This window comes from Copidosoma floridanum, unplaced genomic scaffold, assembly GCF_036245765.1.
Source record: "Copidosoma floridanum isolate Cflo_tuat_1 unplaced genomic scaffold, Cflo_Japanese_pri ptg000011l, whole genome shotgun sequence".
NCBI lineage: Eukaryota > Metazoa > Arthropoda > Insecta > Hymenoptera > Encyrtidae > Copidosoma > Copidosoma floridanum.
The window spans coordinates 13,352,149-13,370,867 of NW_028321888.1; the positions used below are offsets into that span (position 1 = coordinate 13,352,149).

General features: G+C 30.1%; 1 protein-coding gene across 1 annotated transcript; it reads left to right on the forward strand.

Moving 5' to 3' along the window:
• The first annotated feature begins 316 nt into the window (after positions 1–316).
• LOC149375206 (uncharacterized) lies at positions 317–15,060 on the forward strand. The gene is made up of 3 exons (XM_089590064.1): positions 317–573; positions 661–720; positions 14,808–15,060. Exons 1-3 carry the CDS (start codon positions 379–381, stop codon positions 14,976–14,978), a joined length of 426 nt encoding a protein of 141 aa, XP_089446190.1. The 5' UTR covers positions 317–378; the 3' UTR covers positions 14,979–15,060.
• Positions 15,061–18,719: the final 3,659 nt, after the last annotated feature.

Below are 18,719 nucleotides of genomic sequence, written 5' to 3' on the forward strand. Positions count from 1 at the left end.
TGTAAGTGATTCCATGTTAGTCTGTTACCAACAGATTTTTCAACAGTAATTATTAAAGGTATGAAATCTAGTAAGGTCGTTTAAGTCTTTGTCTTGAAAAAAAGAAGTTTTGTTCAACAGCAAAAATAAGGAGACAGTTTTACTAGACATTTTTCTAGAACAAAGAACATACCTAAGCTCACACTAGCAGGTATCATTAACAAAGTGAACCTTGGTAATTTTGAGTAGGCAAGATAACAGGTATCAATTATAAACGTTAGTGATGTCATGAATGCTACGCGTACAGCAGCAAACTAGAAGCCATTATGTTGTTCGTCAGTTGCTCGTGAGACTTGTCATCTAGCACCTACGCAGTTATATAGTAGTAGTTGTAGCAAAATGTCCGATGATGAGTTGGAGAAATATAGGATGGCGTATAATTTCAGAGTCGAAGAAAATCGTAGAGAAAATGGCTCCGTTGACTCTGGCCGTGAGGCTCGTTCAACCTTGTCTCTTAGCAACTCTACTGAAGAGTCGAGGCAGTTAGATCTAAAACACAGCAAAGATTCTCGCCCTTTACCTACAAGTAACGAGGTATGGTCATTCGAAAACTGCAGTTACAAACATCAACTTGTATAAGATTTTTCTTTAAAATTTAACAAAATTGTGTTTTTGTAATAGGAGTCTTATCGGAAGGAGTTTGATTGCACGGAATTTGACAAAGAGACAATTAAGGTCTTTGTAAGTATCGAAAATTTTTTTTTGTCTTTCTGTTTACTTATGTTTAAAGAATTTTTTGCATTGCATGTAATATTATAAAATTAAAATCAAACAGACTCTAAGGATGTTTTTTTTTTTTCGGAGTAGAAAAAATATTAAACAGTCGAATTTCTTATAATAGAGTGTGATTAATGTGCCTGATGTTGATGTCATCAAAAAACTAACAGGCAGGTGAATGAAATCACAAAAAATGTTCAATAAGAAATTTGTGTGACTGCGACATAAATAGTTGAAATTTTTCCTATTATGATAGAAACACAAAAAAAAAAAAAATAATATTATGGCGAAACCGTTCTAGCGTTTTTTATTATTTAATAATTAGTTAAAATTGACCAATTTATTTCTTCGAATTTCATTTATAATTTTTTGTGGGTCATTACATTGCAAAAATAGCTGAGAATACTTTGTTAATTATTCGATTCTTTCTTTATCGGTACTGTTAAGATCATATAAAACTAATTTTGTTATCCTGGGCTACTTTGAGGGTTGGGTGTGCTCTCGGTAGGGGAAATAGGGTTCGCATCTGGTGCGTATCCAACTAGAGCAAGCACAAAACTGGTCCTTTGATGAAGTTACTACTGTGGACATTTAGGGTTTGGGAAAGGAATAAGGAAAGGGATGGGAGGCCTTTCATTACTGGAGGGGGGTAGGAAGACATACGGCAATTTTTGCTGCGAGATGGTTGCCTCAACGCTCCTCAAGGAGCATTTCGTGGTAAGAAAAAACATGTGAACAAGCGGCTCAGCTTATGCAAAAACTGCATTTTTGCATTTAAGGCACGACTGACTGATACGAGGGAATATATTACTGTTTTTACCACACTGTATAAAAAATTGGTACTGTTTGGTGTAGGGTTGGTAAAAAAATGTACATATTCCTACATGATGGAGAGAAAAAAAGCCTTAGAACACAATAATTATCGATCTTATTTGTATTTATTCTGAAAAAGCTAGTATTTCATCGATTCATGCGATTTATGGCGTTAATTATAATATAAAAAAAACTACCTTTAAAAAAAAGTATAAAGTTATGCAAGTTTGAGGTAATTGTGTCTAAAGGTATTTATAATAAATTATAAAAAATTAATTGCAAATATGAAACATAATTAATCATAATATTAACTAAAAAAAATTATAACACTCATAAGGCAAGAACGAATTCTGTTTTTTCAATTTAAATGAAGAAATTTTTAATATCATCTTAGCAGGAGAAAGCAGTGAAATCTAAAATTAATAGACAAATTTGAAGATTAATAAAATTAAAATATTTCAGTATATAACAAAATAACTATCACATAATTGATTTTTTATTAAAAAAACTTTCTTCACGAAAAAAACTAAAAAGATTATAGACAGCAAAGAAAATTTTTCAAGTAAATTGTATTTTTCGTTTTTAAGCAAAATGATGAAATGCGAGAAATATCCTTTGCACGTATATTTTATAATTTTCTAAGACCGAAAACCATATTATTTGTATACATTCTGTATACTAATAATACAGTTTTTGGTCTTAGGAAGTAATGAAATCAACAAAAAAATTCAAGTTTTTCTTTTGTAATTAGTAGTAATTTAATTGAATATAATACAATCATAAAAAATTTATTTCCGGGATAAAAAATAATTGATTATAATATATATTCAAAAAATTATAAATCCCATAAATCGAGAATAAATTCAGTTTTTTTAATTGCAATACAGATATTTTTAATACCATCTTTGGCATTAGAAAGCAGTGAAATCCAAAATTAATAGACAAATTTGAAGATAAATCAAATTCAGATATTTCAGAATATAACAAAATAATATATTCTTTAACAAAAAAAATTTCTTCACGAATAACTGAACAGATTAAAGAAAGCAAAACATTTTTTACGTACACTGTATTTCCGTTTTTAAATGAAATGATAAAATGCGAAAATTTTTTTTTTGCATACATACATTCCGTATACTAATAATACAGTTTTTGGTCTTGGGAAGTAATGAAATCAACAAAAAAAATTCAAGTTTTTCTTTTGTAACTAGTAGTAATTTTATTGAATATAATCAACCACTGGAATAACACGGTTATATCTAACATTACTCGTGAATGATACTATATTGAATAATGAAGTACGTATTACATAACTTGCCGGGACTGATTTTCGAGTTCTAGATGTTACATATTAACAGTAATAGATAATTTTTTGTACAACTATTAATCATTTATTAGTTTATTAATTTTATAAAGTATCTTTAAAGGTGCATTTAGTATAAATTTGTTTATTAATAATTTTTTTGCTAAATCATAACAATTTTAAAAGAAATTTTAGATAACATTTCAATACTGCTTATAAGTCAATCAATGATTCGTAAAATAAATGGACAAAAAAAAGTGCGTACCCTGATAGAAATCAACCATTTTTTCAAATTTCATATAATGTTTTTTCCAACCTTTTTCCAACATTTTACAGCTATTTTGTCAAAATATAAAATTCTGGAAAAAGGCTAGAAAAAACGTTTTATAAATGCTTACAAAATGGTCAATTGTCTACCAGGGTACAAATTAAATTTTTACTTTTCTATTTGTTTTTTTACAAAGAATTTGTCCTTCTGTACATTCAACGAAACGCAAGCTTTAGGAGCAAATTGAAATAACTTATTATAACATTTAAATAAAATATTTTTTTTTTGGTTGGTGATTAACTATTGACTTTATAATCAACTAATTAGAAATATACGAAAAAATTGTTTTATACAATCTGTTATCCGTAAAAACTTGGTATTGATTGTTCATTAAAAAACTCAAAAATCAGTCCCGGCAAGTTATGTAATACGTACTATATTATTCAATATAATATCCTTCACGAGTAATGTTAGATATAACCGTGTTATTCCAGTGGTTGATAATATTTATTTAAATTACTACTAGTTACAAAAGAAAAACTTAAATTTTTTTTAATGATTTTATTACTTCCCAAGACAAAAAACTGTATTATTAGTATACGGAATCTATGTATGCAAAAAAAAATTTTCGCATTTCATCATTTCATTTGAAAACGGAAATACAGTGTACGTAAAAAATGTTTTGCTTTCCTTAATCAGTTCAGTTATTCGTAAAGAAATTTTTTTTGTTAAAGAATATATTATTTTGTTATATTCTGAAATATTTGAATTTGATTTATCTTCAAATTTGTCTATTAATTTTGGATTTCACTGCTTTCTAATGCCAAAGATGGTATTAAAAATATCTGTATTGCAATTAAAAAAACTGAATTCAGTCTCGATTTATGGGATTTAAAATTTTTTAAATATATATTATAATCAATTATTTTTTATCTCGGAAATAAATTTTTTATGATTGTATTATATTCAATTAAATTACTACTAATCACAAAAGAAAAACTTGAATTTTTTTGTTGATTTCATTACTTCCTAAGACCAAAAACTGTATTATTAGTATACAGAATGTATATAAATAATATGGTTTTCGGTCTTAGAAAGTTATAAAATATACGTGCAAAAAATATTTCTCGCATTTCATCATTTTGTTTAAAAACGAAAAATACAATTTACTTAAAAAATTTTATTTGCTGTCTTTAATCTTTTAAGTTTTTTTCGTGAAGAAAGTTTTTTTGATAAAAAATCAATTATGTGATAGTTATTTTGTTATATACTGAAATATTTTAATTTGATTTATCTTCAAATTTGTCTATTAATTTTAGATTTCACTGCTTTCTCCTGCTTAGATGATATTAAAAATTTCTTCATTTAAATTGGAAAAACAGAATTTGTTCTTGCCTTATAGGTGTTATAATTTTTTTAAATTAATTTTATAATAAATTATGTTTTATATTTGCAATTAATTTTTTATAATTGATTATAAATACCTTCAGAGACAATAACCGCAAACTTGCATAACTTTATACTTTTTTTTAAAGGTAGTTTTTTTTGTAGATTTCATAACTTTTCTGATAAAAATTCATTTCTTAGAATTTCTCAGGGGATTAGCTGTATGATCAAAATTATTCTTTTTCAAAAATTACTTATTATAATTGAATATGACTACCTTCAGAGACAATAACCTCAAACTTGCATAACTTTATACTTTTTTTTTAAAGGTAGTTTTTTTATAAATTTCATAAGTTTTCTGAAAAAAAACTCATTTCTTAGAACTTCTTAACGGACTTGTTGAACAATTAAAATTAATTATTTTTTCTAAAAATTAATTAATATATTTTATTAAGTATACCTTCAGAGATTGATTCTTGCGATTTATGGCGTTAATTATATTCTACAGATATACATTTTCGTTACAAAAAAGTTATACTTTTTAAGATCTATGAGTTTAACGGTCATTTTATAATCTGAAATGTTAATAAAAAAAAACGTAAGTAAGTTAGGTGGAGAAAAACGATAACTCTGCAATTTTTTGGCATTTTTATGATTTATAGCCCAAATTCAACATCATTACTAAATGTTATGATACAAAAAAGTTGTGTTTTGACGAGACCTTCAACCATCAAGTTTAATGTATTACCTCTTGTGCAAAAAAAAAAATTTGGATAGGGGAAAACGACTTTTTCTTTATTTAACAGGCACTTTCGGCCCTTGTAACGTAAGTCTTACCTCGTGTGGTACATCCTAGGTAAATATGTTTTACGCAAAAAAAATGTATTTCAATAGAATCCACAACTTTTTCGTTCAATATCATAATTTAAAGTACACAACAAATAATTCAAATAAGAAAAAACTACGTTTTTGTGATTTTGGAGCACTTTTTGGCTCACAGAATGTTTGGGTTACATCCTGGACGAAAATTTGGAATAAAAAAAAGTTGTATTTAAAATATAGCTACAGTTTTGTGGTTTACATTGAATCTTAAAAATATCATGTTTTAAAGTTATAGTTAAAAAACTATTTTTTTTTACTGAAAATACCATCTCAAAACGACTGCCATTTTTTTTCAAAAGAGAAAACCTTAGGGATCTTAAGCCATCACGTAAGACATAAAAGACGAAGCTATTTGTCAAATTTCAGCCCAATCCAATAAAGACTGCATAAGTTAATCAAAAAACTTGATTACGCCCATACATATATACATACACCCCTGACGCTGAGGTCCACGATCGCAATTTTTTCTTAACTAAAACATTATTTTACAGAAAAACAATAAGTTTTAAAAGTAATTACACTTTTTGCTCTGGCAATAATATACAGCACTCCTGAGTATCAGTCGTGCCGAAAAATCACAGAGGTCCTTGCCTGAAAAGTCGCACGGGCCTTGATCCATTCCACAACCTGGCTGACTGAGCCACTGCGCGCTCGTTTATTAAGATTCCATGTATGACTACATATACTTTGTACTTGTATAGAAAAAAATCAGTGGACAGTGAGTGCTTGGGTACTCAAGTTTCAAGTTATTTTTCTGTAGAATCATATGGCAGATAATATAATTATAAATATAAGTATACCTTTTACGAAACTTTATTGTAAACAATGGTGGTGCAAATATCGTATAAATAAGTATACCTGTGTTGATTGAGTATGGTTATAATTAATATTTTAATACTTAATAAGTTGACATTATAAACAACATATTATCGCACAATACAATATAAAGAATATAGAGACTAGCCAGTACAAGACTGTAGGATTTCATCGAATCTTCCGTTGATTTCAAAACTACTTCCTACTGCCTACGCTGATTACATTTGTAACGTCACGCTCACATTTATCATATATGTTCACATACTTATTCCTAATTCATTTTTAGTATCTAAAATATTACTGTAACTTAGAAAATAAGACAAACCATCATTAAGTACCTTTTTCTTTGATAGCAAGGTAGTAAATGCCAGTGAATAATGTTCCTTTAGGATATTCATTACACATAGGTTTTTCAGACAAATATAATTGAAGTATTAAAAGTATACTCAAAATACCATAAGAAATGCCCAAAAAAAATTGCAGATCGATCAATCATACCATCTTTCACATGTTGGATTTTAAAATTTTGCAATTTTACATGTACCCTTATAAAAAAATCATATAAAATTATATTTTTGAGATCTGTATGAACCTCGAAAGTTTTGTTTGTGTGAAAAATTAATTTTAGATAAATTCGTTTCATTTTTAAGTGGATCTATAACTCTTTTTTTTTTTATTAAAACAAAAAAAAAAGAGGTCAAGTATGCGTAAAAGCTTGTATGTAAACTCATTCCATAGAAGAAATAAAATATTACGCACCTATTGAGGGAGGTTAAAAATGTCAAAGATTATATGTGAATTAACGCCCGAGACAGAGCTGAGGGTTGATAACGTGAAATCCAGGACATTTTATAACCTCCGAACGTGGTGCGTATTCTATTTTTTATCAATTCTGCGTCGAGAGAACGAATTTTGGTCCTGCAAAGCGGGACGAAAGGTCCTTTTTTCGGCGCAGTATGATGAAAAATAATTATTTTTAGCGTTGTTGCCTATATTCACGCTTCTCTCACCTTCCTGACTTTTGTTCTCAATTACAAAGAAAAACTTGTCAAAGAAGAAAACGCAATAAACAAGAATTACTGTATTTATACAGTACGAAAGTTCTTTTTTTTTTTATATAAAAATTCTGGAAAATGTTAAAATGTGCAAACAATAATAAATACATTAATGTTAAAAGTAAAGTATTAATCATACATAAATAAATGTTTATTAATACATATAAAAGCTGTTCTGCTGATTTATATACTTTTTTCTGAATTTTTGAAAAAAACATGTACCAAAAAAAATTTATTTTATTAAATAACTTGTCTATTACATGTCGTATGAGACTAAATGAATAAATACACAAAAAATGAGGATTTACATCAAAAATAAATTACGAACTGTAAGAAAAAATGAAGTAGTTGGGTTTCAATTATCGGGCCCACTTACAGCAAAGTAGATCAGGGGCCTGCTCAGATTAGGTCTCACATTTTGTACAGTATCCAAGAATTGAATTAAATTTCTTTTGGTTTTTTAGAATGCGAAAAAATGTTGTTTGCATTATGAACTTGGGGATCCTATGCTATGGAAAAATTAACAACTTAATTTTTTTATTTCAGGCTTTATCAAAACTATACATTTTTTTTTTTTTTTTTTTTTTTTTCATTTATATTAGAGTGCTCTACGTCCGGCTCCTTTAGTAAGGGCACTGCTATAGGCACTTAGCACTTTAGAGACAGAAGGAAAGAGGGATGGGAGGCCTCCCCTTGCTGGAAGGGGGGGAGGGGGAAATAGGCAATTTTTGCTGCGAGAAGGTCGCCTCAACCCTTCTCGAGGAGCATTGCGTGGTAAAAAAGCACATGTAAAAAATCACAGGGGTACTTGCCCGGAAAAGTCGTACTATGGCCGGAAATTGAACCACGGTCTCCCGCGTGCTAATCTACGACCTAGCCGAACGAGCCACCGTGCGCTATAAAACTATACATATTTAAGGAATACACAACCCCGTAACCCTCATTTATCCCTTTTTCATATTTTAAACTCAAGCCACAATTATTTTTTACCTGGAGTTTGTTGTGCCTTGAGGAAAAAATATTCCTTGGTTTATAAAAAATAATTTTCAGATTAATATCTTTTTATACACTGTTGGAAGTTACAAAATGTGAGAAAAAACGAAGTAATCAGGTTTCAAGTATCGAGCCTACTTACAGCAGAGTTGATCAGAAGCTTGCTCAGTCTGTGAGAGGTCGTGAATTTACATCTTTTAAAAAACGGTTTTTTTTTTTTTTTTTTTTTTTTTCATTTAGAGAGATCAGTAAAAAAAAAAAATAAGCAAAATTTAAAATGTGTGTTACAGTGTGGTGCGATAATATTAGAAGGTATAGAAGAACTGAGAACTGGATGTACGTCAAGAAGGGCGGGGAAAAGGGGAAGAACCAAACAAAATTCACTTTTGTTATACTTTTTCTCAAGGTCACGAATCTGAAATCGTTGATTTACTTCCTAGGGCAGAACGCGCCTATAAAAGTATAACTACAAAAAAACTGTATATAGCCTTACTCTATACCTATAAGAGTTATGTTAGTTAATTTTTTTTATTAGCGTTAAGATGACTACTACATTTGCCAAATTATTTCACTGAAGACAGTTGATGTTGTGTAATATATGTTACATTAGCTTAAGTGTCAAAAACTAGCGTGTGAGACTCTAAGTCCCCCGGTAATAACGAAGTTCGCGCATGTATTAAGGAATCACATGTATACTGTAAAATACAAGGTTCATAAATACATGTAAATTTAATATGTTTTTTCTACGATTCATGGCAGTATATTTATGTTTTACCTGTAATTATGTCATGTATAAAAGGCTTTGGAACTTTTTAAAATGATTTTTAAGGTTATTGTTGGGTAAAAAACAAGAAATATGTCCAACATATTTTTAATCAATTCGCAAATATGCTAAAATTTTTCCCAAAGATTTCTACTTCTATTTTGTAGAGAAACATAAAACACTGAAATTTACGGTTATGTCTTATTATAACTCAACGCCTCTTTTTTCGTGTGGCACGGTATTTGTTGCACATTCAGGAACGTGTGAAATTTGTTATTATTGTTCTACTTTGCTTCCTTTTAAAAATACGGCGTATTACGTCACATTTGGAGATCACACCATATTATAAAAACCCGTTCAATCAATACCGGCTATCTGCATTGATCTGCCATACATGCAAGAATTACTTAATAATGTACTTAATTAAAGAGACAATATAGTAATGATTAAAAATTAATATAGAATTAATATCAACTACTATATTCTATACATATACGCGCAAGCAAGCATGTACACACTTGCACATTAATAGTAGAAAGTACATATACAAACAGTTATTATACATGTACACTTTCATGGTTTCATCCATAATTCTGTACATTAGTTACACACACATAAAAATGTGCTTGTATACATTATATACGTGTACACTGCACACAGAAACATACTATGAGTAGGCAATAGAAGTATGCAAAACACTAAATGTTGACTGTAGATATAATATACATATATATATTTTTTTTTTCCTATACTATATAGTAATCTCGATGGGGCATTCCACACAACCCCCCACAGCCCCCCACCGCCCCTCCATAAAATAAGGTGAAAACTTGTCATTTTTTCCCTTATTTTCACATATCGCAGTTTTTTCCTAAACTCCCCGCAGCCCCCTGCCCATTTCTTCGTGACCCCCACCGCCCTCCCCGCCGTCTGCCACACTTTATTTAGAGACCGTGGATGACATCGTATTTATCGTATTCCTTGGAACTTGATGTGTATACAGACGTATACGTGTCGTATTTGGATGAGTCTATTATTTTTAATCTGCTTTAATGTTGAATTACTTTAAGACAAAACTGTTTTATCGACACGATTTATCTGATCGTCAAGATAAATTCAAAGTCATAGTTGAGTTATAGGGCGTCATTGCGCAAATCATCATTATTATTATTATATATTGAATATCAAAGTTAACTGTTATATTATATAGTTGACTGTGTGGGGCATTCCAAGCAACGTTCCACCATATAAAACCATTTATATTAGAAATATTAAGATTATTAAGTCATTCATGTTTTACTCAGAGTCTTTTAAAAAAAATGTAGTTTAATACATCATAAAAATAATACGTCATATATATTTTTGTACCGTAAAAATGTTTATTTGCGAAGAATGTTAACCAATAAGAACATGTTTTGTTTCTTACAATATATTTTGTTTTTATCCATTTTTTCACAGCACCAAGGAGGTAAATAGATGGACTTTATACATACAAATAATATAAAACCATTAAATTTATGCAACTCAATACGACGAAAAATCAATTTATATCAATTGTATTTCCATTTCTTTGTAAGTAGAAAAATCTTGGTGCGTTGAGCTTTTTTTTGTTAGCATTTATGATAAACTACAAGTAAATTTTTTATGTGTATGTATTATATTATTTTATATACGAATGAATAATACCAATACATACAAAAATTATAATTACATTTAGTTTATCATTATTGCAAACCGTGAAAGTTTCGCATTAAGATGACTTCTTTTATGTGTCAACTTATTAAACCCTATCAAACGAGAAAGACTTAGGTCTATTCCTATTCTGTTTTAAATTAATGTTAAAATTGGTCAAATTAATACAATTGCTACAACATAATATAGATTTATGGGATGTCATATTAAGTGATAAATTTTGTCCATACATATTGGAGTATCAAAATGATATTGTTATTATTAGATACACTAATTTCATGATCAGAAATTTATTTTCAAATTATATTTTTAATATCTAAAATGTTTTCTCTATCGATTTGAATGAAAATGTCCATTTTTATTTTTGCATCTCGATAAAGCTATGTATACTTGACCATGAGAAAAAAGAGGTTTTTTCAAGTATAATCCTACATTATCAAAACTTTGACCTTGAGACTTGTTTATAGTCATAGCAAATGCTACGACTAATGGGAATTGTTTTCTTTATAAAATAAAGGTTAATAATAAAGTATTTTAAGAAAAACTTTATTACCAACTTTTTTTCCCGTAACTATTTTGCCTTCTGTGTTATACTTAGACAATTTAGTAATTCGCAATCGTGTAGCGTTACATAATCCGTCTGATATACTCAAATTTCGAGTTAACATTACCGTTGTACCTATTTATAATTGAAGTTTATGAGGTGGCAAGCCTTTACAAATATTGTTTAACATTTACGGGAAAATTTTTATAAATATTATCATCTGATTTGTCTTTGTCCCTCCATTTAATTTACTTAAAATTTTATTGTTCAAGCAAAAAGTATATTTACCATGTAAAGTTAGTATTACATTATTATCAAAACAGTTGTTGTTAATATTAAGTATTTTAGTACAGACATCATCTGTTATCCAGGATTTAGAAATGTTAATCGTTTCTGTGTTCCTTTCTCCAAATCTTAACAATAATGTTGAGAAGTCTTTATCACTAGAACGAATTTCATTTTGTAATCTTAAAATTTTGAAATACTTCCATAAAAATGATAATTTAATAGTTTCTTCTATTATCGTGGTTCTATTACCATTTTTTATAACTAGGAAGATTTGTCAAAAATCTCCTCCTAATTCTATTAATTTATTACCAAAGCAGAGTTTTGTATTACACAAGTCTCTTAACGTACTATCAACGATTTCTAGAGATTTTTTCGGAATCATGGAAGCCTCGTCCCATATATTTAAATCAACTTCCCTTAATTTTTTTTTTTTTTTTTAAATTCTAAAAATACACTATCGATATTATCTAAATCTAAAGGTAAACGGAAAGTTCTTTGACTGGTCATACCTTTTGTTAGTAATACAGATGCAATTACTGTCCAAGCCATTGACAAAATATTGGTACGCCTAGAAAAAAAAGATTTAATAAGAGTCTCATATAAGTAGGTTTTACATGTGATTAGAGTAATTAAAACTTTTCGTTGTTGAAAATTTAATCAATAAAAAATTGATGTATCACTTTTTTCTTTAAACATAACGAAGAGTTTTAAAAAAAACTTTAAACGTACCACAATACTACCTTCTGCGTGGTGAGAAAATTTACTGATTGATATGTAACTAATGCTTAACAATGTAGATTAAAAACTTTACTTCCTCACAAAATTGTGGGCATCAACCTTTCCCCACTATCAGATAAAATTTAAGGGCTCTCCTTTTGAGTTAGAACAGTAGGGGGTTGGCACGCGGAGAGCGCAGGGAAGCGAAGCCCCACTAGTATATATATGTATGTATGTATGTGTGAACGTACGTTTTTACCGTTTTGGTCCTTAACCAAGAAACACCTAAAGAAGTCCTCACATCAGAAAACTTGATCATTTTCGAGAACTATCAAGTCTTGTGTTATGTGTAGGTAAAACTCAAATTCGTTTAACAAAATAATTCCCCATTTTGTTTTTCTACCAGTGAGTGCACATGAGCATTGCGAAATCATATTAACGCAGACATCTAAGAGTGCCAACTCACGTCCCTACATTCAATCTTCTCGAACGTTTATTTTTAGGTCGCTTGCTCTTGCTATCTGTTGCTATCTCTATTTCTTATAGGTCGCTTGCTCTTGCTATCTCTTGCTAGCTTTCCCTATTTATTTATTGATTTTAATATTTAAATTTTCCACCAGTTTTCTACTGGTTATTTGATCGTGGCACCTGAGCTTAGATATATGTGAGAGTTATGTGTAATGCATGTCAACCAAAAAAGTGCTTCCATTCATTTAAATAACATTGGCTTGCAAGAATTTTTCCTTGACCTTGATACAAAGCGTAACAGGAGTGGATTTTGCTTGATTCTCCCCTTCACCACGCCTCTCATGACTTACTTCTGGTTTTCTCTCCACTACATGATGCCACAGATTTTTAAGTTTATAAATTTTATCTTTTTTTCTTTTAACCGATTCTAAAATAAAAAAATTTAAAAAAAAGTCACAGTTACCAAAGTGATTTAGAACCCCCAGCGTCATACTATTTTGTGACCGCGGCTCTTACCTACTCTACTGTGAGCAGGCCGAACATAGTAAAATCAATTACTTCATCTTATCTTACAGTTTGTAAGTCATTTGTCACAAATATTTTTATTTATTAAACATTAATGTATTAGGTGTGAGTATAAATCAAATGAATAAACAATTTACTTTATTAAATTTTTTTTTTTTAAATGTTTTTAAAAAAAAACAGGCAACTAGCATATTCTCGCAGAGCACCTTTCCAATTGATTGATGATTATCTATTCCTACGTTTTCAATTCTTTTACGATTCAAGTAACACTTTTTTTTCAGCGTCTTTTCTTCAGTGTGTCGTGTATTGGTCGTGTCTTATATGCAAAACAACGCGTTTTGCAAAAATTCAGCTACATATTTATACTTGCAAAATTTTCACCAGTGCGGTATTTACAGAAAATCACTCAATTTTAATTATTTTTTGGAAATACATTTTCCTCTGCATCCTTTCTAACATTTCTAAGTCATTCGTTTTAAAATTATATCAAGAATAAGCGGCTACAGAGTGGTAACAGAAAGTAACGGTCTTAAAAAAGATACGCTGTTCAGAAAAGCATCTTGAATAAAGGTTCTTTTCCGTCAATTCTTCCGATAAATTATCGTCCGAAAAATGTTAAGCACATCACAGTGTTTATGTTCAGTACTTTTTTTTTTATTGGTAATGTGTATAAGAACTATTAATTTACATGGAATTAACAAAAAATGTTTTGCAGTAGTAGTAGTAGGAGAAAGAGAATTTTTTTTGAGTTAAAACAGCGAATCAATTTTTAGGCAATCATAATAAACACTAATTTCCTGATAACTATTATTAAAAATATGTTTAAATTTCAACTGTTATGTTTTTGATTATGCTAAAATGTTCTCTATTAAGTAAAATTGGTTGCAAATTGCTGAAATACAAGATTTCAGAGTTGTAATCATTATTTTGTATTGCAAATTGAACTATATAAAACATTAAAGTCAAAATTAAAACGAAAGTTCTTTTTTCCCCAACATTAAAGTTCTTCGTATCTTTAATAGAACTGACTTTTAAACTTTGATCCAGTATCGCTGTTAGGTTAAAAGAAGCTAAATTTTAAAGTAATAAATCGTTTCATGACATCTTTTTGAATGTTAGATAAAAATCATTGAAAAATTAGAGATGTTAATAAAGTTGCAAAACTTTGAATTTTAAACAACATTTTCACACTTGTTTGCACAATCACTTTGCAAGAAATAGGTGGTAGATGGTCCGACAATAGCACTCTTCGGTAGATAATCAAAGAACTGACAAATCCTCTTAAGCTATTTTTGCAATACGATATCCCAAAAAAAGTTACAAGCAGGATTAGAAGAAAAAATCTTATCGATTTTTTCTATTTGTTTGATAAGAAACAAAACTGGCACGTTTATGCCCCAAAAATATTTTTCTATGTTATCTGATTATAATACAAAGATATTTTAACAAATTTTTCTGGAGTTAAAAGACAATTTTTTACTACATTCCTCATCAACCTGTTAATACTTGTCAGTTAAAGCAATGTTCTTATCTTTTAGGTCAGAGGTAAATCGATATTCGTTCAGGGTACCAAGAAAAGTCAACTAGGCGAAACCACGTTGACGTTTGACCCTCCAGATCAGTGTGATTTGGATAGAGTTGAGGCAGGATTCCACTCCCATGACATCTTATATGTTCGCTTTTTTTCAAGGAACGAGGCAGATGTCTAAGTATAGACTATTGGAAAATGTCACAAGTTTTTAAAAATTTAGTATATAAGTAAAAGAAATAAAAAAATGTAAAAAATAAAAGAATGAAGTGTTTGTATTTTCATTTTAAATCTTTTCTTATCTACAAAAATAAGCACAATATGTTGGAGTCTTCATAGTACTGGTCTTATTTATAAAAATAAAAAATCAACAAATAATAGTCAAAAATCTTTGTTAGCTGTTTATTAGATTATATAAGTTAAAAACATATTTGTCAAATAATATAGATGAATTACTGATCTTATAACCCTTTCCTGCTGTGAGATCTAAAGTTATTTCTGTAATTCCGTGATCCAAAGAAAGTAACCACAAACTAAAGTACTGACTTAATTACCATGCATGGATATGTGATTTATACATCAAAAATTATTTATTCTATGAAAATTAAAAAATCTCACGATATATAATGTTTCCATTCCTAGTAAAGAGTAAAATCATTTTAATTTTTTTATGTACTCAAAGTGGTACCAAAAATTCAATTGCCATATAAATGGGAACATAATTAATGTTCGTACAAAAACCAGACATTTTTGGGGTTCTTAGCTTTTTTTGTTTGAATTAAATTAAAAAGTTACTGACTTGCAATGTTCTCACATGATTTATTGTATCATAAAATTTAACAATAATATGCATTTTACATAGAGTTTGGAGTTACAATTCTAAATTAAAAAAATCGGATATTAGTATTAGTTAGTGTACTAAATCGTTTTTTACAAAAAATATTCTAAAAATAATCTTATACTCCTTTTCTTGTGATAAATAACATATGAGTCAGATTAATGGTTTATTTACGCATCTTGTACGTTTTTTCCTTGCATCTAATGCTGCTCTTACGGGGTATAAGGCCACGGAGGGCGTGGTTGCACATCCCTATATTGAGAATATACAGAAAATTTTTTACCATTGTTGTATAAAGTATTAGTCTTCTTAGTTTTTCTAATTTTTTTTAATTTCTTGCATGGTTTTTTCACTAAATATAATATTAAGCGCCTATGATACTTTTCGAATAAAAATATTATAAAGCTTATGACACATCCACTAATTAATAATACTAGCAACGGGGTGACGTCAGTAATACTTAATTGTGTAGATGTAATTCCTTTTATTGTTTCTTTCTTTGGCCGATATAACTGTTTTTCCCGGAATAGTATACCATTTTCTCTATATTTCTGAATGCTGAAAAAAAATATTATTATAACTTTTAGACAATAAATATTTTTTTAAAGATACTTACTGATGGTTTAAAAATCTAAGAAGTGGATCTCCTTTTTTTAAACTAATAGCATTTTTTCGTATGGTACCAAGTGGAAAAACTAAGATTCTACATAGGGAATTGTAAGAAGTTGGTTTCTTAATTTATCCAATCATGTAGAAAACAACTCTCTCATTGCATACCTAGAATTAAAAACGAATTTTTCAATAATTTATACTCTAAACATAATAGACATTTTTCTAACACAAATACCATCAACAAACATGTTATAGAATAAATCATCAGTTTTAAACAGGTTCATCAGATATATTTAAAAACTTAAATACTCGTAACAGGTGGGGATATGGTAGAGATAGGTATGTCTGATATTCATAAGAAGTATTTTCGTAACATTTCAAATACTTTTTTATTTAAAATTAAAATCTATGTGCAAAAAAAATGGGCTATAGTTTTTCTTTAAAAAAGCTAGTTCGGTCATGTTGGCTAGCAGTAGGGTTTTCTCACTTTTGTGTCCCCAAACTAAGAGATCTTTTAAGATTTGTTGATTCAAAAGTATTTCAGCTACGTTTTTTCAAGTGAAAAGAATAATACGCATACATGTTATCTTACTAATATCTTACTAATATATAAAGCAAAGTCGTTAAAACCGTTGTAATCGCTAACCGCGAAAACTACTGAACCGATTTTGCTAAAATTTTGCACACTGATTCATGATACTTCCTAGATGGTTTTAGTATGGTTTTTATCCTTTAAAATTTAATAACAATGGCAATAAATGAGCTCAAAGTTTTGCAAAAATACGCCAGCTTTTCACTTTAGTTCAGTAAAATCCGATAGGTGGCGTTGACATAAAATCAAAGCTACCTTTAACATAATTAAATAAGTGTGGTAATAATACGCTGGAGCGTCTCAAAGGTGATGCAGTCGTACTTTGGCAGTTCAACGAGCTGTACAGAGCATGCTGATGATAGTCTTGCAGCTAGGTATCCCGGTTACGGATGACACTCTTCTTTAAAGGGAAAGCGACGTAGGAATCCATTCTCCCTGAATCTCGTCAAGTGCGATCAAAAAAAAAAAAATTAATTCCAACCGATGCCGTCTCTGCCACAATACCAGGAGACATATCTAGCCAGAGCACAATCTGTACCAACTTTTCAGAGTTGTGTGGCAGTCCCACCATCCCACCTAGTGCAGTTAGAAAAATTGTGGCTACAAATATAAGCAAGGGAAAACAGCTCTGAGGGGCACGGGCATCCACAACGGCTACCTGCTTGGTCGTCGCGTCCCCAACGCGCTTACCCACATCTTCCCGTCTAACGATGAGCGGTTGGTTATCCGGGGAATGATTCGAGTCGAGATATTCTTTGGTCAGCGGCGTACCTCTCTCCATCACAGTCTCCGTACATCGAGACTCCTAGAGTAAGAATCAAGCAAACCGTAGCCAGACCTTCATCATCAGAAATAATAATAAAGAATAGCCTGAAAGTTTCACCACTGGCGCTTTTTAGGCCTATTATAAGTATTTACGTTCCCTACTTAACCATCAATTTCATCGGTTTTTTTTTAGGATCCACCTAAGTGTAAACTACCTTGCCAACAAATACATTTTTATTACCATTTCCGGAAGTGATTCTTCGACTGAAAGACTATATGAACTCAAGACGGGCACTATTAAACCAAGTCAGCCATTCACTAGCAGACGCACAACGTCACCTGCTGAGTTGTTCTTCGAAAGGCTGGAAAACCCGGTGACCGACAACCCTATACTATCCTCTTGACTCTAAGCATTCAACCAGAAATCACTGATCCTCTCCAAGGTCTGCGTTGGGCAAACCTATAACAGCTATGAAGAAAAAAAAACTCGAGCCAATGGGACAGCCTTTACTGAACAAGTATCACTAACCAATCTCCCCATCTAGGATCACCAAAACAACTGAATCTGCAAATAAAATAGGTGCTTTAGACATCAACATCTTCGACGTTATACCAGGAGACGTTGGAAAAGAGCACTACAACTAGCCCCAAAGCTTCGGACTTTGTCATTTTTCTCCCAATCAGTCTGGGCCTTCAACAGTAAGCCAGAGAAGATCAACCTGAGGTATCCAAGGAGTCACAATTGGTGTTAACTGCAGTCAAGAAAGAGTTAACTTAAGAAGCTCACCGGTCTTTTTTAGGGCAATTGGGCGTCGAACTACCTTGCCAACAAGTATATTAGAACTTAACAAAGTTGACAGAAAACAGCTTTTAGGGGTCACAAAAATTTTAAGCATGCCAAAAGTCGCAAGAGTGTGAATTGGAAGAAAAACTTCAAGTGTATCTAATAAATACAATTTTAGATAGGCGTCAAAAAACTAATGCAGAAAATTTATCGGGATGGAAACAGCAGCGTCAAAATCGACATTTAAAGAGTCCTTTACGTGAGAGATCAGCTTTTCATTGTACCCTTACAGCAATCTCTGAAATCTTTAAGGATCCTACTTCAGATTTTT